At 46.4% G+C, this 25,053-nt stretch overlaps 4 protein-coding genes and 3 long non-coding RNA genes across 11 annotated transcripts; 4 read left to right on the forward strand and 3 right to left on the reverse strand.

The window, feature by feature from the left end:
* Window positions 1-13: 13 nt before the first annotated feature.
* On the forward strand, window positions 14-2,516 carry LOC125975844 (uncharacterized). 2 transcript variants are annotated; one of them, XR_007484055.2, is made up of 3 exons: window positions 14-153; window positions 1,686-1,822; window positions 2,293-2,516. It is a non-coding gene; the product is annotated as an uncharacterized lncRNA (long non-coding RNA). The 2 variants fall into 2 exon arrangements; XR_007484053.2 differs by having other exon boundaries at window positions 1,686-2,516.
* On the reverse strand, window positions 312-9,609 carry arhgef5 (Rho guanine nucleotide exchange factor (GEF) 5). 2 transcript variants are annotated; one of them, XM_049731411.2, is made up of 15 exons: window positions 9,095-9,609; window positions 5,447-8,686; window positions 4,636-4,678; window positions 4,455-4,504; window positions 3,361-3,731; window positions 2,842-3,002; window positions 2,537-2,689; window positions 2,337-2,466; window positions 2,034-2,108; window positions 1,834-1,923; window positions 1,615-1,757; window positions 1,288-1,431; window positions 1,144-1,214; window positions 958-1,062; window positions 312-889 (listed from the first exon to the last, which is right to left on the reverse strand). In XM_049731411.2, exons 2-15 carry the CDS (start codon window positions 8,664-8,666, stop codon window positions 747-749), a joined length of 4,899 nt encoding a protein of 1,632 aa, XP_049587368.1. In that variant the 5' UTR covers window positions 8,667-8,686; window positions 9,095-9,609; the 3' UTR covers window positions 312-746. The 2 variants fall into 2 exon arrangements, with proteins under 2 accessions (XP_049587368.1, XP_049587369.1); XM_049731412.2 differs by having other exon boundaries at window positions 6,122-8,686; window positions 9,095-9,608.
* A 1,484-nt stretch (window positions 9,610-11,093) lies between these two features.
* On the forward strand, window positions 11,094-14,696 carry m6pr (mannose-6-phosphate receptor (cation dependent)). The gene is made up of 7 exons (XM_049731779.1): window positions 11,094-11,384; window positions 12,079-12,251; window positions 12,318-12,487; window positions 12,638-12,747; window positions 12,972-13,102; window positions 13,370-13,496; window positions 13,668-14,696. Exons 1-7 carry the CDS (start codon window positions 11,379-11,381, stop codon window positions 13,788-13,790), a joined length of 840 nt encoding a protein of 279 aa, XP_049587736.1. The 5' UTR covers window positions 11,094-11,378; the 3' UTR covers window positions 13,791-14,696.
* Window positions 14,697-14,839: 143 nt separating this feature from the next.
* phc1 (polyhomeotic homolog 1) lies at window positions 14,840-20,833 on the forward strand. Of its 3 annotated transcripts, none has more exons than XM_049731501.1 (14): window positions 14,840-15,015; window positions 15,806-15,981; window positions 16,058-16,168; window positions 16,356-16,421; window positions 16,501-16,644; window positions 16,713-16,871; window positions 16,987-17,628; window positions 17,698-17,833; window positions 17,961-18,133; window positions 18,518-18,581; window positions 18,685-18,772; window positions 19,182-19,350; window positions 19,423-19,672; window positions 19,755-20,833. In XM_049731501.1, the coding sequence occupies exons 2-14, from the start codon at window positions 15,814-15,816 to the stop codon at window positions 19,904-19,906; spliced, it is 2,322 nt and encodes a 773-aa protein (XP_049587458.1). In that variant the 5' UTR covers window positions 14,840-15,015; window positions 15,806-15,813; the 3' UTR covers window positions 19,907-20,833. The 3 variants fall into 3 exon arrangements, with proteins under 3 accessions (XP_049587458.1, XP_049587456.1, XP_049587457.1); XM_049731499.2 differs by having other exon boundaries at window positions 14,841-15,015; window positions 17,958-18,133; XM_049731500.2 differs by having other exon boundaries at window positions 14,841-15,015; window positions 15,809-15,981; window positions 17,958-18,133.
* Window positions 17,907-18,802, reverse strand: LOC125975848 (uncharacterized). The gene is made up of 2 exons (XR_007484059.1): window positions 18,666-18,802; window positions 17,907-18,131 (listed from the first exon to the last, which is right to left on the reverse strand). It is a non-coding gene; the product is annotated as an uncharacterized lncRNA (long non-coding RNA).
* Window positions 20,834-20,934: 101 nt separating the features above from the next.
* Window positions 20,935-24,697, reverse strand: styk1b (serine/threonine/tyrosine kinase 1b). The gene is made up of 10 exons (XM_049731686.1): window positions 24,620-24,697; window positions 23,178-23,250; window positions 22,660-22,830; window positions 22,262-22,594; window positions 21,983-22,164; window positions 21,835-21,909; window positions 21,491-21,699; window positions 21,355-21,395; window positions 21,193-21,289; window positions 20,935-21,127 (listed from the first exon to the last, which is right to left on the reverse strand). Exons 2-10 carry the CDS (start codon window positions 23,230-23,232, stop codon window positions 20,935-20,937), a joined length of 1,356 nt encoding a protein of 451 aa, XP_049587643.1. The 5' UTR covers window positions 23,233-23,250; window positions 24,620-24,697.
* On the forward strand, window positions 21,554-23,581 carry LOC125975833 (uncharacterized). The gene is made up of 3 exons (XR_007484028.1): window positions 21,554-21,693; window positions 22,001-22,197; window positions 22,575-23,581. It is a non-coding gene; the product is annotated as an uncharacterized lncRNA (long non-coding RNA).
* Window positions 24,698-25,053: the final 356 nt, after the last annotated feature.

Raw genomic sequence — 25,053 nt, forward strand, 5'->3', positions numbered from 1 at the left:
TCTAGTGATGTGACAATCCGCCAATCGGTGCTTTCGGGACAATCTTAAAAAAACGCCCCCAACGTATACGTGCTCGACGTGTTCCGCATACCTTGGGATCAACGTGAAGGAACTTGCACTGGTACTATTCCAATGCAGGTGGAAATCTGAGAGGTAAACGGCATACTTTTAAAGGTCGAATTATTTCAAAACAACTTATTATTGCTGTTGCCAGAGCTGAAGGTGCAGCTACCTTATGCACTGCCCACCTCTGCTGATTTCTGTAGCTGTGTATATAAATGAACATTCCAGTAAGTGCGTTCCCACGTGCGTGATTGAAATTTGAATTTATTGAAACATGTTCACTGTGTCCCTAAAACGTTCTGTACATTTAAGAAGTTGCAATTTTTTTTACATTGAGCGCTGTCAAGGTCTCCTGCATGCAGGGGCTCGCGCTGCATTAATACATGCGCCCTTAACTCATCTTTCCCACTCTAATAGATATACAGATGTATTATTTTCCTCAAGACATTTCTTGGGAAAATATTTTTGCTTTTGAAAACACCTATTATAACCACACACAGTTTGTGATGAGGATAAGAAAAAATTTCATAAGTCCACAAGTCCAGGCATCATCTCCTGTGGTCTTGCATTGCTCCAATGAGGCACAATGCAGGGATCCGCATTCAGAAACACAGACTCTCCAAATCATCCCAACAAGAAATGTAAGGCAAGCGGATGCATGAGTCTGTCGCTTTCAGTCCCGCTCATACCGCGGCCGTGGCCGTCGTGAGCTTGAGGGCATCCGACAGATTGCGCTGTCGGACCCTGGTGTTGCCGATCAATTCCAAATGCGAGTCCGGTACCCATCCGCGATGCCGATCGGACAGTCTGGTGCCCTCGACCCAATCTGGGGAAAGCCATAGAAAGCCATGAGGAAAAAAAATCAAATGGATTACAAGTTTGAGATGGTCTTACGGTCACTGCTTTGTTGGTGCACCAGTATGATGTCAGCTTTTTCTAACGACAACTCATCCGGCTGCTGGGCCACAAACGCTCTGATACACTGCATCTGTGGGAAATCTAAAAGGAAATGGAAAATTATGTTAGATTTTATAATATGGATGGTTAATTAATGAGGCAATAAGGCGGGGAGGCATTTACCTTGAGCCGAAGAAAAGTCCACTTCAGGGTGAGGACGTGAAAGGGCGGATATCCAGCGTAGCTTATCACTCCTGAAGGAAACAAAAGGCAAAAAAAATGATTGCATATTTCCTCAACCTTTTGTGACTTTACATCGCCTCTTACTGTGTGTCGGTCCTTAGCAGCAGTGACTTGTTGGACATGTGGAGCCTGAAAAGGTTCTTCTGCAGGGAATGAAGTTTGACGCGGCAGTTCTCCACTCGAAGCTCCTCCACGGGTGCGTGGTCGATCACTGTGAATCGCCCCCCCCTGGATATGGGAAAGTGATAATTAGATATCTTGATTGACATGAATAATTTGAACGTTAGAGTGATTTGACTCAAAGATAAAAAGATGGGGCAGATGGGTGAAGAACGGGATGTTGTAAATGATCACTGCAAGTCGCCAACCCAGTCGGAGTCAAAATAAATAAATAAACGCCGACTCACTCACTCTTTATGTTGTGAAACCAGCAGGTAGTCGTTGAAGAGGTGCAAGTAAATATTCCTTTCTGTGTCCTTTAGGGAGAAGTCCATCAGTTCGGTGACCAGTCCCTCTCGTACCAACCTCCGAGACTGACTGATGAGAGGAAGAGTCTGCGAGCAAGATCATATTGTCAGCATTGATCGCCACTGTAAATTTCCACAGAGAAAATCCAAAGGTTTGACGCACCCTGCACTCAAAGTCCACCTTGGCGCTGAGACACACCAACGACTCGATGCTTTTCATTTGGGAGATGCTGTCGTTGCTCTCTTGGATCAGCTAGAGGGCACCAAAAAAAAAACACACTTAACGGTTATAACCTGGCAAGCGGCATAAAAAATAATGACCAGCAGAGGGAGACAGAGCGGGAAGCCTGAAGGAAAATTGACCTTTTCTAACTGTCTCAAAGCTTTAATAGCCTGCGTCGCTTCTGGGGTGCCCGCAGTTGTTCTCTTCACGATATTCTGCGGAGGGAACAATGAAATGTTTGTTAAAAAATTTAAATCAAAATTAAAGGTAGAAATATGCCTCGAAAGTCACACACTGTAGATTTTGAATTGTTGCGAGATCATAGAGCAATTTTGCATGTATATTTTGCTTTTTCTTTGTCTTTTTGCAACACTTTAAATATATCCAACTTGGCACCAGGATGACAGGGAAAGAAGTTCTGTTAGGAATGAGCACAAATTCACCTGGACCAGCAGCTTGATTCGTGTAATTCTTTGGAATGGAAGGACGAGGAAGGAACGAAGGGGGAGTCTCTGACAAACAGGACTCCTCTCCAACTTCTCCACGATGCGCTTAAAGCCTGGATTCTCATTCCTGGAAACAAAATAAAATTGAAGCAATCGAAAAAAACATGAAGCAGTTGAGAGGATGAATCGTTTCTTACATGAGTCTCTGGTAGGTGGCGTCCTGATAGGACTGGTTGGTGAGGTAGGGAACGTAAACCATCTTGAAGCGCTGGCAGTGGCGAGCGATGATGTCACACACGGTAAAGTGCATAATGTCAGACTCCAGCCGCTCCTCCAGTTTTGACAAGAAACTAAGACGTGAGACATCAAAAGTGGTTATTTGCGACTCTTGAAAATGTAAATGCTCGGCGGGACAAATTAAAGCTGCGAGCGGGTCGTATGTGACCCACGAGCCATATGTTGTCCACCATTGCTAAAGCTACAAAGCCGCATCCCATCTGACCTGTGACTGATGGCGCGGACGTCAGCTAGCCGGGAAAAGAGCCAGTTGCGATCCTGGGTGGTCAGTAGCGACCCCAGCTGTTTGGACTTGACAAAATGCTCCACCACGATGTCCAGACTGCGGCAGTAGGACGCCTCGGATGTCACCACTTCAAATCGCACCTTAAAATGAAAAACCAGGAACACAATGTGACTGATGCCCGTATGCCTGTTCTCCATGACGTCTTTTTGGCTTGACTGGAAAAAAAGTGGAAGTGTCAATTCTGTTGAAAAGATAACTGGCAAAGGCGGACCTGACTTTTTTTCAAATGAATGATTACGCAATTGCTGCTGGGAGAACGATGGGGAAACTCTGGTATTTTTGTAGTATTTTGTAGCAGCTTGAGTTATGAGGTAATCACAGAGGGCGAATGATTCGTTTTGGTTACGCTTTGTTTAAAGCAAAACAGCCATTTGTAGAAATAAAATGAGGCCCCAAAACAGAGTGATCATGTAACAAAGAGCAGTCCTGCTGCCTTACCTCCTGAAGACGCCTCTTGTCTTCTGTGAGGTCCTCCAGCTCGTTGCTACTCCTGACTCCCGGCAGCTCTCGCCACAGCGTGGCCGACTGCGTGAGCGAGATGGAGAGGCGTGGTGACGAGGGCCTGCCCTCGCTCCTGTGGGGATCGGGGAGAGGCAAACTTCTCACGCTGGTGACAGAGCCCACATGGGACAGGGAGTGGGGGTGCGGGACCGGGGGTAGCGGTGGGAGAGGTCGGCGGGCCGGAGGCGGCGACGCGGCCGGAGAGGCCGAATTGTCCTCGCCAACCGAGAGGATATCGGAGCGAGACTGGCGCAGGATTTCAGAGTTCTGGGCCGCTTCGCTGTACAGCTGGTAGAGTTGAGCGCGATCTTTTGTGGTGAGGAGAAAAAGAGGGCAAGAAGAGGATGTTAAAAAAAAATGAAGTACAGGAAGTTAAAGACAAGAAGCTAGACAAAACTTGTTCAAATGAGGTGACACATTTACATTTTTAGTAGGCTAATATTTTTCATTTGGTTCAAAATAAATTGAACTATGATATGTCTGTCTGTGTCTGATTTACACATACTCGCTGGAATGCAAAGTTAGTAGCAGCAGTTTTTTTCCCGCAAGGTTGTAGATAAGAAAACTTGCGCAAACCTGCCTGTTGCTCGCGGACACACACATATAGCCTACAATGCCTCAACACACACTCCACTTCTACGTATGTGAGTCAAGAGCAGGCAGACTTTTGTTTTAGTTTCTCCAAACGCATTTTGTTTTGCTTTCCATTAGTATCATTTTGGTCAGAGTTGCGTGCGGTAAGAGGCGGACGTGTTGTGAGCTAGTGTTTCTGCCCAAATGAATCACACACGCTGAAGGGAAATGAGCCAATGCGTCACGCTTTTCCCGTCTGCAGATACACATTTGAAGGCATTTTGCCCAGCCAACTAATACACTCGATTAAGATTTATTAGGAAAATAACACCCAAAACAAGCGTGAAATATTTTCTAACTGTAGAGTTCTATTTCTTCATCTTTGCATGATGGAGAGCAATTCACTTAGGTCATTATGTACTTTTGCATGTTCATTAGATGGGAAATGAGTTACTCACTGAAAAACTTTGAATTCCTTTTCCGTCTCCCCATTGTGTCCAAAACATTCCTGAAGAAACACAACACCAGTGTTTTGTTTATAACAAGAAAAATAATAACAACACACGTACATGATTTGAAACTACGCTTTAGTGTTGAGCGTCACAAAAGTATTTTCTAAAGTTGACTCTTTGGACTCACCTCAGGTCCACCTCTCCCCAGCTTTTACAGCGATCATCCTCGTCTGGAAGATGAAAGTTTCCAGTTGTCAAAACATTGTGCAACAGCATTCCCATCAATTTACCGCAGTGAAAATGGTAAAGAAGTACAAAAATTAAATGCTCGAGTTAGTCCGAGGGACTTAAAGAAATTAAAAAATGAAATGCTCGAGTTAGTCTAAGGGACTTTGGTGACATTGAAGCTGTTCAACTTCTCAGTACTACTCCTTCAATCAACTTCTCTTGGTTTCCTTCACTGCCTGCACTTGACTCTGCCCACCACCCAACCACACAACGTTACCCGTGATGCGTGGGGCTGCTCAATCGCGTAAGACTGATAGTAAAGACGAGTCTTCCGATGAAGTCAAATTGTGAAATTTCATCATCAGATGTGGGTTTGTGACAGTGGCATGCAATGATGCAATATTCTGGAAATGTGAGGTTTCAAGGCATTGATCAAAACAAGAGCGAGCATGATCAAGTATTCTACAAGGTGCCCCAAAAAACACATTTGAAATATAACATCTTTGGCAAAGAATATTAACCCGTTCATTGCCAGCGCTTTTAAAATGAATCATTGACGTCTTTAGCCGGAGTTAAATGGGCGACCGATTCTGAGAAAACAAACTTCATTCTTACAGGTACCCCCCCTGATTCCATCAGAACAGCAACTACAAAGTCATTTTTGTATATTTTTTGGGGGGCACCTTCTATTTTGGATCATTTAAGAAAACAGGCAGTTGATTGGTGAGCTAAGAACCATCAGAATCAGGGACCGCCTCCTCTTTGGTTACCTGTTGTAGTGAATATTCGAGTTCTGCGATCGCCGGCAACACCTTCCTCCTCTTCCACCTCTACAAGCACCTCGTTTCTTCTTTCGGTGGTCTTACGGATGCCCCGTCTCCTCAAACGGGCCTCGGAACCCAAGTCCCGGAAACTGGAGGTGCTCGTCAGAGCGACGCCTCCTTGTTTCCTCGCTTCCGGGTCTGCTCCGTCTATGCTAAGCTCATCTGGTTCTGACTCTACACTTGATGAGTCCTGATCCTGCAGCGAACCTGTCTCCTGCCCCTCCCTTTTGCCTTCTGCCTCTTCATCATCTGCCTCATCATCATTACCCTCTGTGGAGGGTTGGAGGAGATCCGATTGAGACGGATAATTGAGAATGGGGCAGCTGCTCGGCTTATACAGCGTGTTGCTCACGCTCAAATATATCTCCGTTTCCTTCTGTCTGCTCGCCTCTTTCTCAGTCTCGGACATCTTTACCTCGTTGTCTGCCTCCTCTGCCGTTTTCACGGCTACCTTCTCTGATCGCAATTCGGGCTGAGGCTCAGATTCTATATCCACGGTCGAGTTTGGATCCTCCTTCCCTTGTGTGTCGACCAATGTGTCAGCACGAGTGTACGCGGATGTGTCAGCATGCATGGCCGAGAGCCGGTGAGCATGCATGTCTTCCTGGCCTTGCCCCATACCTCTCAGTCCCTCCACATCCTCCTCCAGCTCCAGCTCGGGTTCGGACTGCGGCTTGTCCTCTCTCGGGTTCCGGAGGTGCATTTCCACGGTCCCTTGCGCAACCTCGTCCGCTCGGCTCGTCTCGGTCCGTGCGAGTCCTCGCTCTCCCGAGCCGGGGTCTTCCGTCAGGTCCTCGGCCGAGTGTCCCAGGATCTCCCGTACCACGTTTTTGGCCCACTTAAGGTGAGGGGCTTGTGAATGACGCTTAGGCTCCTCGGACATGCTCCACGCGCCGCTCATTCGGATGCGAATGGCTTCTTTCTCTTCTGGGCTCATGTCTTCAATGTTGAGTCCTTCTAAGGCAGGCAGAATTTGCTCAAAAGTCACCTGTGAGTAGACATCGGCGTAAGGGTTCCTCGGGAGAGAAGACGGTCCTTCCCTCTCTACAATTTCTTTACTCTTTTCCCTCCACTTCATGAGGAGTTTTTCAGTCTGTGAATCCCTTTTAAAAGGCCCAATTTCGGCGTACGGGTGCTCCGCTTTCCTCGATTTCATGTCTTGCAGGGAAAGTGTTTCTTGGTTGTCCTCTGTACACCTGTTGTTGTCCCCGTCAGCCTCCCGTTGGCTGTTCATCACATGCTCATCATTCCTCATCGGTGACGGGCGCAGGTCATCAGGAGGTTGCCAGCTGACATCATCGCTGCTTTCCGAAAGGAGGTTGCGGCTTTCGCCTTCTTCCTCCTGCTCAGCGACTGACGGCGACATCCTGTCAGTCTTGGCTCGTTCTAATGTTTGCCCGATCACGCAGAAGACGTATTTGGGCTTCTTTTCCCTCCCAGCCGGTTCTTCCTCATTAGCATTTTCCTCCCTCGTCTGCGGCTCACGTCCGAGAGTGGGGGGAGTGTCTCTCGCGACCCCGCCCCCCCAAAAGTCCTGACAGTCCAGAAACTCCTCTCGCTCGTCTTCGTCGTCACCGCCGCTCGACACGGTCACAAAGCCGTCCTCTCCTGAGTGTATTCGCTCACTATCTGGCCTCCACCCTGTCTCACTTCCCCTTTCGCTCTCCTCGCTGTTGCTCTCTCTCTCTGCATCCCTCAGCCAGCTTAGCCCCATACCTCCATGGCTGCCATCTAACTCCCCCGGGACCTCCTCTTCCCCGTCTACGCTGACCCCCTCCCATCGCCGACTATCAACTCGTCCTGCCTGTGCCTCCCTCCCCTCGCCGGGCTTCTCCCTGTCTGCAAAGTCGTCCTCCAGAGAAGACTGTTTGCTGTTCCTGCACCTCACTGGTTCTAACCACATCCGTCTCTGCTCCATCTCATTTTTGTCTATCTCACTTCTCCTTTGCTCTTCTCTCTTTGCACTCTTCCTGTCGTCCCGCTGGCTGTCCTTCCCCGACTCCCCCTCTTCGTGTCTGCCTCGCCTGCGTCGCGTGTCATTGTCCATATCGCTGCTCCACTCGCCACTACTCTGAGATTTCGGCGGCGCCCTCGAGGCCGCCTCCCTGAGGGTTGTGTCATCCCACCTCGGGTCAGCCTCTCTTTCCTGTCTTTGCCTTTCCTTCCTCGGCCCGTGCGCCCTGTAGTGCTCCTTCTCTCTCCTGTCTCTGGACTGTCCCCCCCCCTCCCATGCTACTCTCCCACCGTCCTCCCTACGTCTGTCCCTCTCCTCCCCCCTCCCAACACGGTCTCTGTGCCGGTGTCTGTCCGGCTCCCTTGCTGAGCTGCCCTTGCTGTCCCCCTCACTTCTGCTGTGTTGATATGTCAACTCCTCCCGCTCTCTGCTGTCCCTCGTTTTTTGCCGCCTTCTGTCTCGGTCATCGCTGTCTCCGTCGCTCCTCGTGCCCCTCCCTCTGGCTGTCTTGTAGGCCCTCTCGCTGTCGTGATACATCCCCCTGTCTCTTCGACTGTGCGGTGAGGGCATCCTGGCCTCCTTGCCTCCCACGTTTTCCCTTCTTCTTGACTCCATGTCTCTCCTTTTGTCTCTGAGAGGAGGGTTGGACTCTTGGTATCGTTGCCGGGATTTTTCATAGTTTCGCCATTCGCCTCTTTCTCGCTCCCTCTGATGAGTTCGATCTCTTTCGCGCTCCCAGTCGTACGCCTCGGTCCTTCTCGGCTTGTCTCTTTGGCGTCTCTGCTCGCGTCCTTCATCCCGTTCACGACTTTTTCTCATCCTGGGAAATGTGTCACCTTTCCCCATGCTCCATTCCATCTCCCGCCCAATGACGCTCTCGACATTTGACAGCGGCCTCCCATTTTTCCTTTCATCGTCTCGCCTCCTTTCTTGGCCAGCCTCCCTCGGCCTGGTCTTTGGACCTCGGTCTCGCTCGTAGTATCTCTCACGGGGTTCTGTATCTCTGTACCTGGGCTTGTCTTTCGTTTTCTCCACTTCCCGATCCCTTCGTTCCTCTTCGTCTCGGCCGCTTTCCCACTCTGCCTGGGCAGTCATGGCTGGTCTTGGATTTGGATCCCTGGAGATTCTTCCGCCTGGCTGAAGGCTGCGGTCACACGTCTTTATATTTGATGAATTGTCAAAGAGGGTGCAATTTGGCCTTTTGGTCCCCATGGTACCATAATTTGGAGAACCTTAAAGACATTTCACACAGTTAAGTCACAAAAGAATTCAAATCAAAGTAACAGCTTATATAATGAAGTACAAATAAAGACGTCTCAACACGTTTTGCTGCAACCGCTTGAGAGCTCTGTGCCAGTTTCAGCCAGTTTTACGTCTCCACTGTTACAGAACTGAATGATACATAGTAGCTTCATGCATGTCTGCCGAAGAGCAGAAACGAACACGCAGGCCGCAGAGAGAGAAGAAAAGGTGGCACCCTGGTACAGTTTGCTAAGAATGCAGCACAAACGTGCAAAGCGCCGCATACCAATGGAGGCCAAGGGGCCTGTTACACATAGGCACGGCATTTAACATGCAAGTCACGACAGAATAGAAAAAGACTCACGGTGGTGTTTATGTGGAAATCACAAGACACTCACCTGAATGTGAAGTCGTGGGGAGAGCTGGTCTCCCCCCGGTCCTGCTCAGCTCTCAAGCATGGGGATTGCACAACACACAAGTCTGCATTTTTTGCTTTCACCTTGTCCGAGGTGACTTATTTCATCTCAAGCATATTTCCAAAATGAAGCTGCTTATCTAAGAGTGGCGGAAAAAAAGCCAAATGTTTACGCCTGAACTCTCCTCCACTTTCTCGCTGCCTCTCTCTGGCTCTCCCCACCTCCTTCCTTCTTCAAATTCCCAAACAAGTCTCAACAGATTGACACTTATCTTGTCCCCTCCTCCTTCAACCCCCTTGTGCCTTGTTATACTCTATAAGCCAATCTCACTGAACTGCTTTCTCATAAATCAAACAAATATTTTTGCAGGCTCTCGTCCACTTCTTTCGCTTCTCTTAGCTTCTTTCAGCATGAAACTCCCAGGAAGAAAAGTACTCAAGTCGCTGGCTGCGCTGTCCTGCCCCATTCTTCTTTGACCAAAGACAGGAAGTACACCTCCTTGGGGGAGTGGCTACTCAACACACGCACACACACACAACCTCGCAGCCAGGTAAGGTGAGAATGGAGCAGGAGGGGGAGGGGAGAACCGAGGCCTTGGAAAATAACTCCTGCATTCCCCAGAGTGGTATTGGGGAGGAGAATGAGAAGGAAAAACACATTTTGGAATTATTAAAAATTAGATTAGGAAATCACAGAGGAGCGAGCACAACCCCATAACAAAGTTGTTTGTGTTTAAAAACGACTTGTTTTTCCAATTTGGATGAAGTCACTCGTCATTCCATTGCGTTTGTTTGTGCGCACATTTTGGTTTCATTTATATGGATGCAATACCAAGCACACAAATCATGAAGCACATAAATAGTTTTGAATACATTTGATTGAAATCTTGGGTTTTCCATTGTTTTTATTATCATTGTTGTCATATTTTTATACGTGTCTGTTTTTAATTTCATTATTTTACTGTTTGCACAGGAGAATTCCTTGTTAATGTTCTGCACAAATTCTTGGAAATAACCTTGATTGTGATGGATTGAATCTGATGCGCAACCAGAGTTGATATATTTTTGTTGGAATGGTTGAGCAACGGTACAAGGCTATATTTGTCAAGATCATAAATTGAATAACTGTGGCCCTGCGCGCTGCATTTAGAAACTAACATTTTAGTTCGTCCTCTTCCCCTAAGGAAATGCAGTCAGTCGCTGTTGAAGTGAAGGGTCTTACATGGTCATTTTTTAGGTTGGGACACGACTGTTATGCAAACCAACCTCTTTGTTTTTGATTGGTTCATGGCCCATTCACATTGAATGGAAATGAATAACTTTCAAGATACAAAAGGTAGGTTTATCATCACATGGGCTACTAAGTATCAGTTAATCAGATGATGTTATCATTTCAAGACGTTTTCTACTGCAGTCTGCTGATTTGATTAAAAGGAGAAGAAAATGGCATGTTTGTAATGTAATGTTTAAACCGTTATCAATGTTGATTCATTAGAGCAGTTTTAGAACCTGAAAACGATTGTTTGAAACATTTTTTAAATTCTGGAGTTAAACACAAACAGTCATCATGCCAGTAAGCTTGTGAAGTACACTTGCACTATACTGTATGCATATTAATTAGAGGGCAATTATTTTCTCTACAGAGCTTTTTCCATTGTGCCAGGCAAAACGGGTATTGCATATTTACGATAAAAAAACTGTTTGTTTTTTTAAATAAATTTACTTGAAAGTGTTGCGGCAGTTCCTCTTTCTCAGTTTTTGTACACATATATCCATAGTGTATCTATAGTGTAAGCATTTTTGTCACATCTTGTGAGAACCATGCTAGATATAAATAATTTGTATGATTCAACTATTTCCCCACAGTAACAATTTCCCAGCAGCATTTTGCCGTATTTATCGTTTTTCACGGTGGCGCTTCCGGTCAGCTGACTTAGCGCGCAGGAATCTGTCGCTTGTCATAGGTGTCTTGTGTCACGTGATTACATGTTTAGTTTCACTTCCGCATTTTGTTAACTGTTCTGCTTACATCACGTTTGCAGGTCGGCTGGCGTTAAAAGCATTTCCTTTAAAGAGATAATCATCCTACTAAAGCAGCCAAGACGTTTATAACCTTATGTGATGATGTCATAATTTGACTTGAGGACAAATGTGAAGCAACGTGTCCATTAAAGTCAACCAGGAAGTGGCGTGAACGCTGCAACGTTGCTACGCTTCAGTAACTAGCTGCTTGATTGGACGCCAAACTGCAGCTAAAAGGAGAAATAATGCAGGTAAGTTAACGAGATACTGCTCACATTTTCCCCCTGATCCTTATTTGTTAAGCTTAGCAAAAAGCATCCTACGTTTGGAAGCTGTTACTACTGTTACGATTGCAGTTCAAGTCTTTATTTACTGATGAAACATACACGCACTAGTACTGTAAGTACTTTGCTTAGATCCTTAAAATGGTCTCAAGGAGGATCTTTGCTCATCGGTGGACTTCATTATCCATTAACACGAAACGTTATCACCATATCTTTGAAGCCCTTAAATGCCACGTTGTTTTTGAGTCCAAAAGTACTTTGAATCAATACTGTATTTTGCTTAAGTAGATTTTCAGACGTTTCCGTTACACAGATACTATGTACATGCACGCTACAATCACAGTAAAAATGTTTTATTCGTATTAAAAAAACGAGCTAAAATATTATTGCAATGCTAGGTAAATAAATTTGATGTAATACTGACCCCATGTTAGCAACTGCTCCCTTGACAAAATGAGAGGTCCTAAATCTGATTGAATTAGACTTCATAATTCAGAAGTAGAATTAGTATTTTATTTGCATTCTTTTCTCTAGTAGTGTCTTACTATAGGTCATATTCTTATGTACTTAAAAGGGAAATACAACTGAAATGTACTTAGGCTGTGATTCTTTTGATTACCACCAGAGGGGGTGATGGACACTTAATTTTTTATTTTTTCAGGCGTTGACGCATCCCATCAGAAGGTGTCTCTTGGTGTGGACACTGGTGGTCCAGCTGGTCCTGCAAGGAAGTGGAGCGTACGCTGACAGCACCACCAAAAACTGTAAACTTACATTTGAGTCTGAGTCGGAACGCAAAGTCCTCCAGCGAATAGAGTCGCTCGGTCACATGAAGTAAGTCAAGCTCCGACGCCCACGAGCAATGCAAACGTTCACTAATGTAAATCTCCCTCACGATAGCTTTTCAGCGGAGGCCAAGATTGGAGAGGCCAAGTACTCGTATGTTTTCCGGTTGTGCGCCGATGCAGGCGGCGTTCCCGGAGCCGGCGTCATTCAAGTGGAAGGACAGAAAACTGAGAAGAAAATCACCGTGATCGGCATGTACAACGCAACAGAAGTCATCGGAGGAAGTGAGTTGCTGTTCAAACCACATACGCAACGTCCCCACCGTTTTATATGGGCACATATTGACACATTAAGCGTTCATTCAATTCTTTCAGCTTGAAAAGGTGTCATTTGTAGTTCGACAATTTCTTTTTTTTTGGACTTCTTCCTTGTAGGTGACTATGTGTGGCTGCTCTACGGCAATGGAGAAAATTACGACACCCACTGTTCACAGGAACAGCGAAAAGCCATCCTGATGATTTTCTGCAACCGGAATTTTGAAGTGGTGAGGAGGTGGATTCAGAACACAGACAAAAAAATGAAAGGACATTCCTGTGCTGGGAAAGAAGGTGTCTCACAAATGCGTTCATAGTCATTACCATATAGTCATTGCAAACAAAACGACAGAGACGGGGCTAGGGAATCGTATCTGTGTCACACAAAAGCTGCAGAAACAATGTAGAAAGATTTTTTTTATTTTTAAAGAATTTTACTATCATCCATTTTCAGGGCCAGCTGGAGATTGTGCAAGAGAACAGGGAACGTGTGCAGAACTGCTTCTACCAGTTCAAGCTTGAGACCAGTGCCGTGTGTCCGCCTCTTGAGTACAAGATCAGCACCGGCTCCATCTTACTCATTGTGTGAGTACATCGCAGGACGGGATGTAATACACTCAACCTACTAAAAAAATACTCTGAACAAAGCCACGTGTCAGTTATGAGGGTGTGCACACTTGTGCAAACACATTATCTCTATTTTTAACTGGGAAAAAAAAAATTGCATATGGGTAAAAGGACAAAATGTTTTTAAAAGACAAACCAAGGTCTACTGGCATTTGAACACATAGTGTGTAGATTTTTCCTATCCACTCTGAGTACACCATTTCTCATTCTCAATTCATCTTCCAGCGTGGTCTGTCTTCTGGCCATTTACCTGATTGGAGGGTTCCTCTACCAGCGGCTCATCGTGGGGGCTAAAGGCATGGAGCAGTTTCCCAACTATGCTTTCTGGAGAGAGGTCGGCAATCTCTCGGCAGTAAGTCCTGAGTCGCCGTCAACGTTGTTGCATCATCTCCAACTTCTAATTGTGTGAATGCTAAAGATACTCGCACACGTTATTCCTGTTTTGAATTCAACGTATTCAAAAATTTCACATCACCCAGGCATGCGTTTTACTAACGTCCTGCACACACGATCCTCTCAACAGGACGGTTGCGACTTTGTGTGCCGTTCACGAGATCGAGAGGAGCCTCCAACTTACACGGGGGTGTCCACTGAGCCCCTGGACGAGGAGCCAGAAGAAAGGGACGACCACTTGTTACCGATGTAACCCGGTGGCCAGTCAGTAGCTTTTCACTGTGTGACTTTACTGAGAGCTTTGATGAAACTCCGTTCTCAGTCCGCTTTGAGTGCACGTTTGTTACCTCGCTGGATGGTAAACAAACGAGGGATTCGTCCAGGTTTACGATGAGGCTTCGTCTCAAGAAATCTGAAGAAACTTAAATTTCTACCTGCTTAGCCTGATACAATATAGTTTGCATTTTTTCCCCCCATGCTTATGTCAGAGAATGTTAAAACTATCTACTGTGGGCCATGAAACCCAGCTGCTCCTTTAAATTTTAGTTTAGGATGGGTTACATAATGTGAATGTTCATATTTAGCTATGACGGACGGGGCTTGGGCTTTAACACCGCTGAATTAAATGCTTTCAATTCTCTTAGTCACAAACTGTTACAGTTAGAATATGACCAACATATTTAATATATAAATAAAACAGCTACTAATTAATCCAAATCAGTTCCCTTTACATCTCTCTAAAGGCAAATGTACACAGATGTATAAAAATAAGACACATAGTATGTGTGAGTATATTTTGATAAAATACATGCACTTTTACTGCAAAAGACCAAAGTTGATAGAAAAAGTTATTTAACTCCATATGATGTCAAGGGACAGCCAATGAAATAAACGAGAATGACTTTTGGGTTTTTTTGTTTTGTTTTCTACATGTATTTAATTTCATTAAAAATTGAAACGAGAAAACAACCCATGATGTCACTGCTTGGTTTGCATCAATTCCAGCTTTGTTTAATATTATTTAGTGACTAATCTGTGGGACTCCTGGATCAATCAAAAAAAAATTTGTTTAGGCCACAATAGTTTGTACTTTTTGGGATTTAAATATGTGTGGACGTTTTCTGTATGCAGTGCTGTTTAAATAAAATAAAAAAGAACATTTCATGCTCATTCTTTTTAAAGCAACAACTTTACCGGAGGAATTTTCCCTCTTGTTGACTGAATATCATGGAACGAACGCCCTCGAGAAAGTAAACGCTAAAGGTAAACCGTCCAGTAGATGGCAGCATTGCCTAAGTCATTCACACAGCTCCAAACATTCCAGCGAGGAAGAAGATGAAGAATCGACCTGTTGGGGGGCGGTTTATCTTTTTACAACCAAAAAGCCAATAAAAGGCTTTCCGCGTCTGGGTTTCAAATCGAAACTGTCGGGATTACAAATCCCTGCAAATAGGAGTGAAATTTGACCAAGAAAAGAGGTAAAGACACAAGCACGCCTTTTCGAGATTGCACACGCTCATGATGACTTCTTGTATGTTTGCTCGCAATGTAGCTTTAAATGCTAGCGCGGCTAGTTAGCGCCTAGGAAGCGAATCATCAACTTTCACCATGGCCGTCGCTTGATCCCATAAACGTCCGTATTTTTCTGATCATTTACATTTTTACTCAGCATTTTAAGGGTCATACTTAGCCAAATCTATTGTTAGCCCGAGCTTGGTAGCCTTTTAGCTGGACGGACCAATCCCAATGATGCCTTTTTTTTTTTTTTTCCGTGCTTTATGCTCCCAGGTTGACTTCTTTCGGAAATCGAAAATCGCGTTGTTGGTGGTCAGGTCCTTCAGTTCGCTTAGGTTGGCTCAGTGTGCTGCTTTTTTTTTTAAAAAAAAAAAACACTGTTTACTGATAAGCATCTGCATGGAAAAAATATTAGTCCCTGCCAGTTGTGTGGACGCACCGCAACATCAGCACCCGCAAACATTGCCATTCAGTGTTCCATACACGATCATATATTTTGGATTGAATGACATTAACCACTATGCTAGATTTTATTCTTTGCCTTTTTATAACTCTTCGAGTCTCTCTCGTGAAATAATTGTGATTTTAGATGCCACTGTTAAACGAGTGGCAATTATTTTAAAATGAGCTTGTAACGTTCAAATTATTATAATCCATAGTTATAAATTACTTCGTGGATCTCTAGATCAGTCACAACCTTTTGTGAGATGTGTCCATTGATTCAATTTTGTTGACACTGCTCACTATTTCTAGTAGCCAAAATGGATGCAAGTGAGGACCAAAACACCGGCACCAGCACAAACAACAGCAACACCACCACCACTACCACCGGCACCAGCAGCACCACCAATGGAAACCCTCAAACAAGCAGAACCTCCCGCCCGCCGCAGATAGCCCACATGTCTCTCTACGAGCGACAGGCTGTGCAGGTTAGTGCCCGAGCTCCTTTGCATACAGCGTGAAGTCCACGTTTGCTTTCTGTATCTGACGACGTGCTCGTTTTAGGCTCTCCAAGCCTTGCAGAGACAGCCGAACGCGGCGCAGTACTTCCAGCAACTCATGCTACAGCAGCAGATCAACAACGCTCAACTGCATAACCTAGCCGCTGTGCAACAGGTAGGCGGGAATCAGAAGTACACAATTCCTCCGCATTAGCAAGGCAATCCAATTTTTCCTTATTTTTGGTATACTACTTCTTCCTCAACAGTAAAAAAAAAAATACTATTATTGTAAATTCTGGTCAAAATATGCTGTGCTTGTGTTAGGGATTTCTTCATGTTTTTTGTTTTTTTTTTCCAACCAGGCTACACTCGCCGCAAGCCGCCAGTCCAACACGCCGAGTAGCAGCATCTCCCAGGCTACCACCACTGTACACTTTCTTATCACCACTCATTTGCATTGATCTGCGAACTCGACATCTGGATCAGAATGAATGTTTTTACCCCCAGGTGAATCTCAGTACTACGTCAGCGGGGGGAGCCAGCGTAACTCCCCGTCCCCACGGGACAGCCACCTCCGCGACAACAACTGCCCTCAACCAGTCAGTGTTGTTGGGGGGGAACACGCCAGGACAGGGGCAGATGTATCTTCGGGTGAGTCGATACAACACGGATAAGTTGTGCTGCCTGGCTCATTGTAACAACGAGACTCTGTCCTGCAGGTGAACCGTTCCCTCAGGGCTCCTCTGGCCTCACAGCTCATCTTCATGCCTGGGGGCACAGCAACAGCTACCGTGGCAACAGTGGCCCAGACCCAGCAGCAACAGAAGCAGCAGACCGAAGCTCCTACCTCAGCCAACGCTCAGCCAGAAAGTGATCAGGTTGGAGCAACATCACACTCAAGTCAAGTCAACTTTTTGGTTTATTAACAGTGCTGGCCTTCAGTCCTGTAAACTAAGCTCGCAGGAACCAAAAGCCAAGTTTTTTGTCTCCCAGGTGCAGAATTTGGCCCTACACTGTGTGTCCACTCCCAGAGCACTCGCCATCAAGTCAGAGGTCCCTGACAGAAAAGAGCCGGGCGCCTTTCCCCTCAGTCAAGCGGCCAAATCGTCGGGCAACGCGATCGCCGTCAAAGGTTCCACCCAGCTGGCAATGGCCGCTCCCGCAGCCTCGGTGGCGCCCTCCGCCTCCCCATCGCTCCCCCTTTCCCAACTCCTCCTGTCGCCCTCGGCCGCTCCCGTCATCCTGGTGCCCACCTCCAACGTGCCCACCACCACCCAGGGCTACTCCATCAGCTCGGTGGCGCCCAAAGCCAACGTCAACACTCAGACACTGGTGGTGCAGCCCCTCCAGCAGGCCGCCCCCGCCGCAGACAAAGGTCCTGTGCCCATCCAGCCCAAGATGGCGCACGGACACCGCTTACCCATGCAGGTTTCCCCCCGCCAGCCGCTCCCAATTCTCCCGGCGCCGCCCGGCAACAACCAAGCGGCCCACAACCATCCGCACATTCCCGTGCAGCTGGTGGGGGCCCGGCAGTGCATGGCGGGCGGCGTGCAGGCTGTGGCCCTGGCGCAGGTGCGAAACGTGGCAGCCCAGGAGAACATGAACGGCGTCTCACACAACACTTCCGCACCTGTGGTAAGCTCATTCGGAATCTGTTACCTAAGCAAGCTTGAGCGACGGCTGCAAATAAACTTTTTCTGATAGAACAAGTCCGTCAATGGCTCCCTGAAGAGAAAGTCAGACTGTGAAGCGGCCAACGAGACGACGGCGGTATCTTCAGAATCTGCTCCCAATAAGGACGCCACTCCTGCTTTAATTCCAGCACCCACAAAGGAATCCGGTACGTAAACTCGGGCCTGACCGATATGGATTTTTTTCAGGACAATGCTGAGTATATCAAATATATACGCGTATCACGAATAACCAAATTCAACTTTATTCCAATTCTTTCCCACCATCCTCAGCAACTCCCCCTTCCGCAGCCTCCTTCCCGTTGGCGCCCAGCCTGCCTCTGCCGCTGTCGAGGGGCATCCACGGCGACAAAGAGCGGGCGCCGCTCCCCCAGGCCGTGGTCAAGCCGCAAGTCCTCACCCACCTCATCGAGGGCTTCGTCATCCAGGAGGGAGCCGAGCCTTTCCCTGTAAGACTTTATCGTCAGCTCCGTTCTTAATGAGATTGCCGTTTTCAAAAAACCACCACGTGAACAGCCGTCTCCATTAGTTTTATTGACATTTCAGACAAATAATATTTCACTTGATGAAGACTGTAACTGAATTTAATGACGTGCTAAACAATTTCAGCCTCACTACATAAACTCCCTCTCAGGCCGCTCGGCTCGGAAATGGCTCCGCCCACCCTCTTCCCTCATTACTTGCCTGGACTAATGGTTCCAAAATAATCATTTGTGCTGCGTAAACAGCAACATATTACGCAACATTTGTTGATGATGCGGGTGATAAATATTGAAGCCTTGGTAGAAGTTGCCATATCTTGAACAGTTTTTTTTGTTTGTTTAATTTGGAAGGTCGCAGGGCTCCTCAAAGATCGGGACTTTGCACTGGGCGCCCGCGCCGAAAACGGCCCACCTTGTAAGTGACTTAACGCTAACACACACACACACAATAAGGTTGTGTGAATTCACCTGTGTGAATAAGGTTCCCTCGATGCCTTACCTTTCCCCTTTTCTTTTAGTATTGAAGTGTGAGTACTGCTCGAGCCTGGCGCCAGCCAACCAGTTCCGAGGGACCAAGAGGTTCTGTTCCAACACCTGCGCAAAGAGGTACGCCTCCACTGAGTAAAATGCATCGCAGCAAACCTCATGGAACCGCTCATATTGGAACTCTTTGTCCTGTGTGAATAACGTTGTTACATGGATAGTCTACCAGGCAAATAGCGTGCAGGTGTACGTGAGTCAATCATCCCCTTTCATAGGGTGGAAAAGATCATATGACATGCTAACTGCAGACACGGCTAATGTGTTTAGCAAGTCAACAGTCATCTGTGTGTTAGATCACAAACTCGTTTGTTTGGCAATCGGGTTAGATTGCTCTATGATGGTGCCACAATTTGAACCTTGCCCAAGTTTTTGTTGTTCACACCAGACTTTAATGAAGATGAGTTTTGGATCACTGGATTAGTTCTCTTCTCTTGGGTCTGACTTCAACTCAACGTGTCTTTGTTGTGAACAGGTACAACATAAGCTTCCGAAAACGCTACAAGTCGAGCAGAGGACGAAGCGACAACGCGACGCCGGTGCCTGCTCTGGCCACGACTGAGAATGCGGCCAGGCGCCGCGGGCCCCCTCGCCGCAGCAGCTCCAACGGCAGCAAGTTGTCCAGCCAGCATCTAAACGTTAAGGTAACAAAGAATTCAAAAACGGGCATTTCGGGTTTATTGGAGACTCCCTGTTGACTCGTCTTGGTGTTTTAGTGCCGCTCCGACTCCAGCCGCTCGGAGGACGCATCCAGCGACGGGGACGAGGAGGAAGAGGACACACCGTCTCTTTCTCCCAGCTCCTCTCACTCGCGCTCGTGCTCCAGAGCCGAGCAGGACAACGCTCCCCAGTCGGACGCCGCCTCGGCTCCCGGGAGCCTCCCCATGGAGACGGCCGGCTTCCTGTCGGCCACTCCGGCCCAGTGGAGCGTGGAGGAAGTCTGCAGGTTCATCTCGTCGCTTCAAGGTTGGAACACTCTCATTTTGACATTTTACATCACGAAGCAAGTCTCGTGTTTAAAAAAAAAAAAAAATCCTTGCGTGTCTAGGCTGCGAGGAGCTGGCCGCTCACTTCTTGTCGCAGGAAATCGACGGGCAGGCGCTACTGCTTCTCCGAGAGGACCATCTCATCTCCACCATGAACATCAAGTTGGGACCCGCCCTCAAGATCTGTGCCTCTATCAACAGCCTGCGCGAGTGAGTTGTTTTATTTGGACTTTCGACACCACACAATGATTGACAGTTTACATTCTGGACCTTGAATGTGCCAAAACACGTTTGGCTTTTTTGGCTGGAGAATGAGTGACGACATTAACCATGTTAAGTGCACTAACCCCATAGTGAGAACTTGGACTCGGTTAAGTGGTAGCGAGGTTACCTTCACATGAGACACGTTGCCTTCTTGAAAATGGTGCTTCAAATTCTTTTTGTTACAAGTTCCCGTCCGACAAGGAGGGAGTCGTTCATAACGGTTTCTAAAAGTTTAGTTTTGTATCTTTTACATTTTTTACTCAAAAATAATTTTTCATGACAAGTTTTAGGAGCTGTAAACAACTAAACGTGCCGTGTCAAAGTTCCAGGACTGGCGTCACGAGACATGTAAGCAACGCAAAACATTTCAAATCTTCTCATTGAAATAAATGAGAATGCCATTGTGCTCCTTACTTCATTACTTGTTCCTTGCAGAAAATAAAAACTATATCCCTGTAAGTCTTAATGTGCTGCACCACCGTTTGTGTTGCCTGGCGCTCGAGAGAGAAAATCCATTCAAATCTATTTGAAGCGACACCAGTCTTGGAACTTTGGCCACTCGTTGCAACCTGAATATGGGCCGATGTGAGGTAGCGTTTTGTATTCCTCCACTTTGCAATAAGCAGACCGACGATTATTTATTCACATTTTATTTGTCATTCAGTTCACGGTCGTTCGATGTAGGAGCGTACAAATAACAAACATGGATGGCATCTGTTACTTGATATGGGCTGCAGGAAGTTGGTAAACAAAGCAGACAAACCGTCATTCCACAGCATCCACTCTGACCGGATGCCCTTCAAGTTTACACCTGTTTGAAAGTCTGTATTTCCTTTTGCCTAAACCTTAAAATAAAACATTTCATAGAGAAAGCATATACAAGTTTTGTTTCTCCTCATGTGCAAAGCGAAATATGTAACAGTTGGTTGTGGGAAAAGTGCACAGGTAAAAAAAAAGTGGACCGCCTCTTTGTTCTAATCAGAAGATGGTGTAGCTGTTGGCTTCCCCGTAGCCGGCCTCTTGCAGGTAGCGCTCCAGGTTGACCGCCAGCGCCCCCTTGAGGACTTTATCCGAGGCGCTCTTTTCCCCAGACACCAGCTTACGGGTCACGTCGGCTAACGAGGGGCGATCCGCTTCTTTCCACTGGCAGCAAGCTTTAATGACGGCGTAGCTGTGGAGAAATTATAAAGTTGAGAAGCTGCATTTGACTTTTGGAGCGACCACCGGACTCCTTACAGGGCGTTGGAGCAGTTGGGATGCTTCTTCAGACTTTTGCCCCGCTGATGGAACTGGAGGAGCTCATTGACAGGGATCTCTGCAAACGGAGCTTCTCCTACACAGGCAAACAATTTGGATAAATACTGTCCAGTTGGTTTGAAAAATATTAGCCCAACTTACCCAGTGTCGCCATTTCATACAGTAAGATGCCAAAAGACCATCTAGAGAGAAAAAAAGTCAGGGTGGATGGAAGAGGTCAAAGGGCAAACAATCCACAAGATTCATTAAGTTGATGTCAACCAGCTGGCACACTCACATGTCACTGCTGGGCCCGACAGTTCTTCTGGCTAAAATCTCCGGCGCCTGCCATTTCTTCATGCTGGGGTCGTCCTTTTGTGTGGCTGCTTGGTTCTTGCGTGTGAAGACCCCGTGAAGCCCCCACAGCTTGGCCGTGTGTGCCTGGCTGACCAGGACACTGCGGGCTCGGATGTTCCCGTGCAGGAGATCTTTGCTGTGGAGGTACGTCTGGAGAGAAAACGTTTTGTGAATTCATTATCATCACCCGGCTAAGTTTAGATTGAAAAGGTCAACACAGATTCATGAAACACTTTATTACTAATTACGCCAATTTGATTGGACCCTCAATTAATGTTTACAAACCAGCGCTGAGAGCACATGTTGGGCCATGGTAAATATTCGCCTCTCGGTCATCTCGCACGGAGGATTCACGTCTTCCTGCGTGAGACAAATGCAACGTTTATTTACTCGATTTTACGTTGACAGTGCTAAATTCCGCCGTTCAACTGACCCGTCTGCATCTCCACAGGAAGCTGAGCAGGTCCCGGTTCTCCAACTCCTCCACCGCTGTCACCAGCGGGGCCCGCAAGGAGACCACCCCCAGCAGCTCGGGCAAGAACGGGTGTGGCCCCAGCTGGGCCAGGAAGGACGCAAAGCCCAGGAAGTTGTGCCTCTCGGTGGCATCGGCCGAGTCTGCCGCCGGTCAGAAAGTTCACACAGGTCTATGTAAGTAAGCTTCACACAAATCTCATACTAGTGAGGACATAGAAGGTTCAAAGGGGTCCCCCACCATTAAGAACTCGTAGGACCACGTTCCTGTTCTCCATGCGGGCCCTGTAGAGGGACACGGAGGAGTTGGAGCGCAAGGGGAAGCAACCCGGCAGCGGGTTGACCAAGTTGAAGGACTCGGGCAGCCTCTGGCGCGGCAGCTCCCTGGGCTGGATCACGGCTTCCAACGCTGGCTTGTAGGCCGGCGCTTGGGCGCCCGACGTCAACGGGGGCATGTCCACGGACAGGGAGAGCTTTTTAGAGGCGTACGTGCTAGGTGGCTCAAAGGTGGAGTACGTGTTGGGCATGTCTAAAGCGATGCTTTCGTGCTCCAGAACATTGATGCCGGGTGGAGCTGCGTGAAGACCAAAAGAATCAGCACAGTCCAGTCACGATGCCGTGAAGAATAAGCAGCAGTACCATCGATGCCGTGCAGCTCCCTCCTGAAGGTGGGCCTGGTGGTGCTGAGACGGATGCGCTCGACCTTCTCCGGACAGAAGCGCAGCAGGAGGATGAAGACCAGCGTGATCACAAAGGTGGCCAGCAGCAGAATGGGCACGATGATCACTTCCTTCTCATACACACGAATCTCTGACCCAGGAAGAAAAAAAAAAAGTGAGATGATCACAAAGTGTATTTTAACCTCTTTCCGGAATATTTTGACCTGATTTTATAATTTCTGACTCCTGCTCTTTTATAGTTAATATAAAATGTCTACACACCCCTGTTCAAAATCCGTAAAACTTTAATCACCAATAATTGACATCTAACCCGTAAGACCGTTAAGAGGAAAAATAAATTATACATTACAAGGAAATAACTGAAAGAATGCGGTTGCTGGTTACAAATTACTGCCCAAAAGTCACGAAACCAAAAGTTAATCATTTGAGACACGAATAATGTACATTTTTAAATATGCTGTCAAGTATTTAGCTCACCACAGATTGTGTCTCCTGGTTGGCAGCGGAAGTCTGCGTTTGATATTGACGACATCCTGTCAAAGCGGTGAGCCTGCAAAAAGTAAAGCCAGTTTATTTGCATAACACAGGGCAAATATTTTGCTCCATGGTCAATCAGGCTTTATAGACACTAAGATTAGACTGAGGAGATTTTTGGACCGGTGTGGTGAGTTCCAATCAGAACTCGAGCAGCAACATTCTGAATCAGTTGTAGCTGTTGGATGGATTTTTGTTATCACCGTTCAGGCCTCAAAAAGCACCTGTTTGGTTTAACAATAGTCTGGTTCGCTAAAAATAAACAAAGTGTGAACAAGCTTTTCCATGTCTTGTTTGTTCAAATGACATGAGTCAAACACATGAAATAAATATGGAAAACTCAACAAGGATTTCTTGCTGGTCTAGTCACAGGTCACAATATTAGGAACATTGACATAACACTTTACGACGATAACATTGTTCTTCTTTGATAAATTAATGTGTATTGTGTTTGTGGCGAGTTGATACCGCGTCAGTAGTTTCTAATACATTTAGGTCGATATTAGAGATTCTCAACCACTGTGCCGTGATGCATTGGTGCGTCGTGACGTCATCGTGTGTGATGCAGGAAATGATCTAGTTTCACTTAATTGGTCCAGAAATGATTTATTTATAACAAATGTACAGCGGCAGGCAGAACAATCAATACTAAATAGCAATTCTGTGTGTACAAATATAAAATGTGTCAATTTAAATAAATTAAATTATTAAATTTAAATAAAGAAATGAAAAATGTGTCAATTTAAATACATTAAATTATTATATTTAAATAAAGTAAATCAAAGTAAATTTGTGGTTAGATTGAGGGGGAAAAAAAGGCAAGCATGTATATTGTCAATACACATTCACGGAAATCATATTCATATTTTACAGCTCTGGCCTAGATCTTTATCACTGACATGAATTAGAGTAGGTCTTTGCTGTGACCACATTATGCTTATACATTTAAAAATATTGACTTGACCTAACATGAAATTCAATTGTATGTAATAAAATGTAAATTACATAATGTATATATTTTTTTAATATATTGTGCTGCAATACTATGACACCAGCTGTTTTCCTCCCTGACAGCGTCCTAACAAAATGGTGCTTATTTACCTCAAAGCGTTGTTAAAGCAAATTTTGCAGGCTCAACTGGGAAATTCTACAATGACGTGGAGGTAACCGTTTGGACGTCAGCGTGGGCAAACCTGTCTCTCTGCATTTCTGCCGGCGTTCTACACGCCCATGAAGGGGAAAACCACAAGTGGCACAAAAAGCATCAAGTCGCTAAACATTAATCTTGAAAATGCTGTTAAATTATTCTCTTTAACGTCTTATCGCCACACACAATGTAAAGCAGGATTTCAAATCGACATACAGGGGCAATAACATGGCCTTACCTTTTACTTTGAATTGTGTACTAAGTCCGCCAGAATAATTTTGCTTTTGCAGTCTTCATGGAGTCAGTTCCACATCGGTCCAACAGTGTGAGAAATCCTGGGTCGCTTCTACATTGTCTTGTTTTCCTGGGTCTGACTGTCAGGGGATCAGCATGCACCTGTTTGTCTACGCTCTGACGTCTGTTTTTAACTCCGCCCTCCTCCCCAGCACCTTGCTCCTCCATTGCTCCTTCCTTCTTCCTTGCCCTCAGGGGGCAAATCAACACGCTTGTGACAGTCCTGCCCTGCCTCCTCTTTGTTTGCTCTATTAATCTCCTCCTAGGCCGAGGCCCGCATCGGTCGCGTGGTGGCCCAACCTTGCTTGGCTTTGTCAAGAACTGGTCTGGCGGCTCCTCGCTGCAGGCTTTGGATAAAAACCTTGGGGACGCAGCTGT

Source organism: Syngnathus scovelli, chromosome 9, assembly GCF_024217435.2.
Source record: "Syngnathus scovelli strain Florida chromosome 9, RoL_Ssco_1.2, whole genome shotgun sequence".
In the NCBI taxonomy this organism is placed as follows: Eukaryota; Metazoa; Chordata; class Actinopteri; order Syngnathiformes; family Syngnathidae; genus Syngnathus; species Syngnathus scovelli.

Coding starts and splice junctions, on each gene's coding strand:
- arhgef5 (XM_049731411.2), bottom strand. CDS start 8,666: ATGGGGACCAAAAGGCCAAATTGCACCCTCTTTGACAATTCATCAAAT. Junction 3,732..4,454: donor AAGGAATTCAAAGTTTTTCA/GTGAGTAACTCA, acceptor TCACCACAAAAG/ATCGCGCTCAACTCTACCAG. Junction 1,758..1,833: donor AGGTGGACTTTGAGTGCAGG/GTGCGTCAAACC, acceptor TCTTGCTCGCAG/ACTCTTCCTCTCATCAGTCA.
- phc1 (XM_049731499.2), top strand. CDS start 15,814: ATGGATGCAAGTGAGGACCAAAACACCGGCACCAGCACAAACAACAGC. Junction 15,982..16,057: donor ACGAGCGACAGGCTGTGCAG/GTTAGTGCCCGA, acceptor TGCTCGTTTTAG/GCTCTCCAAGCCTTGCAGAG. Junction 17,629..17,697: donor ACAACACTTCCGCACCTGTG/GTAAGCTCATTC, acceptor TTTTTCTGATAG/AACAAGTCCGTCAATGGCTC.
- styk1b (XM_049731686.1), bottom strand. CDS start 23,232: ATGTCGTCAATATCAAACGCAGACTTCCGCTGCCAACCAGGAGACACA. Junction 22,165..22,261: donor GGTCCTACGAGTTCTTAATG/GTGGGGGACCCC, acceptor GACCGGCGGCAG/ACTCGGCCGATGCCACCGAG. Junction 21,396..21,490: donor GTCGGGCCCAGCAGTGACAT/GTGAGTGTGCCA, acceptor TTTTCTCTCTAG/ATGGTCTTTTGGCATCTTAC.
- m6pr (XM_049731779.1), top strand. Junction 13,103..13,369: donor GGCTCCATCTTACTCATTGT/GTGAGTACATCG, acceptor TTCATCTTCCAG/CGTGGTCTGTCTTCTGGCCA. Junction 13,497..13,667: donor AGGTCGGCAATCTCTCGGCA/GTAAGTCCTGAG, acceptor TCCTCTCAACAG/GACGGTTGCGACTTTGTGTG.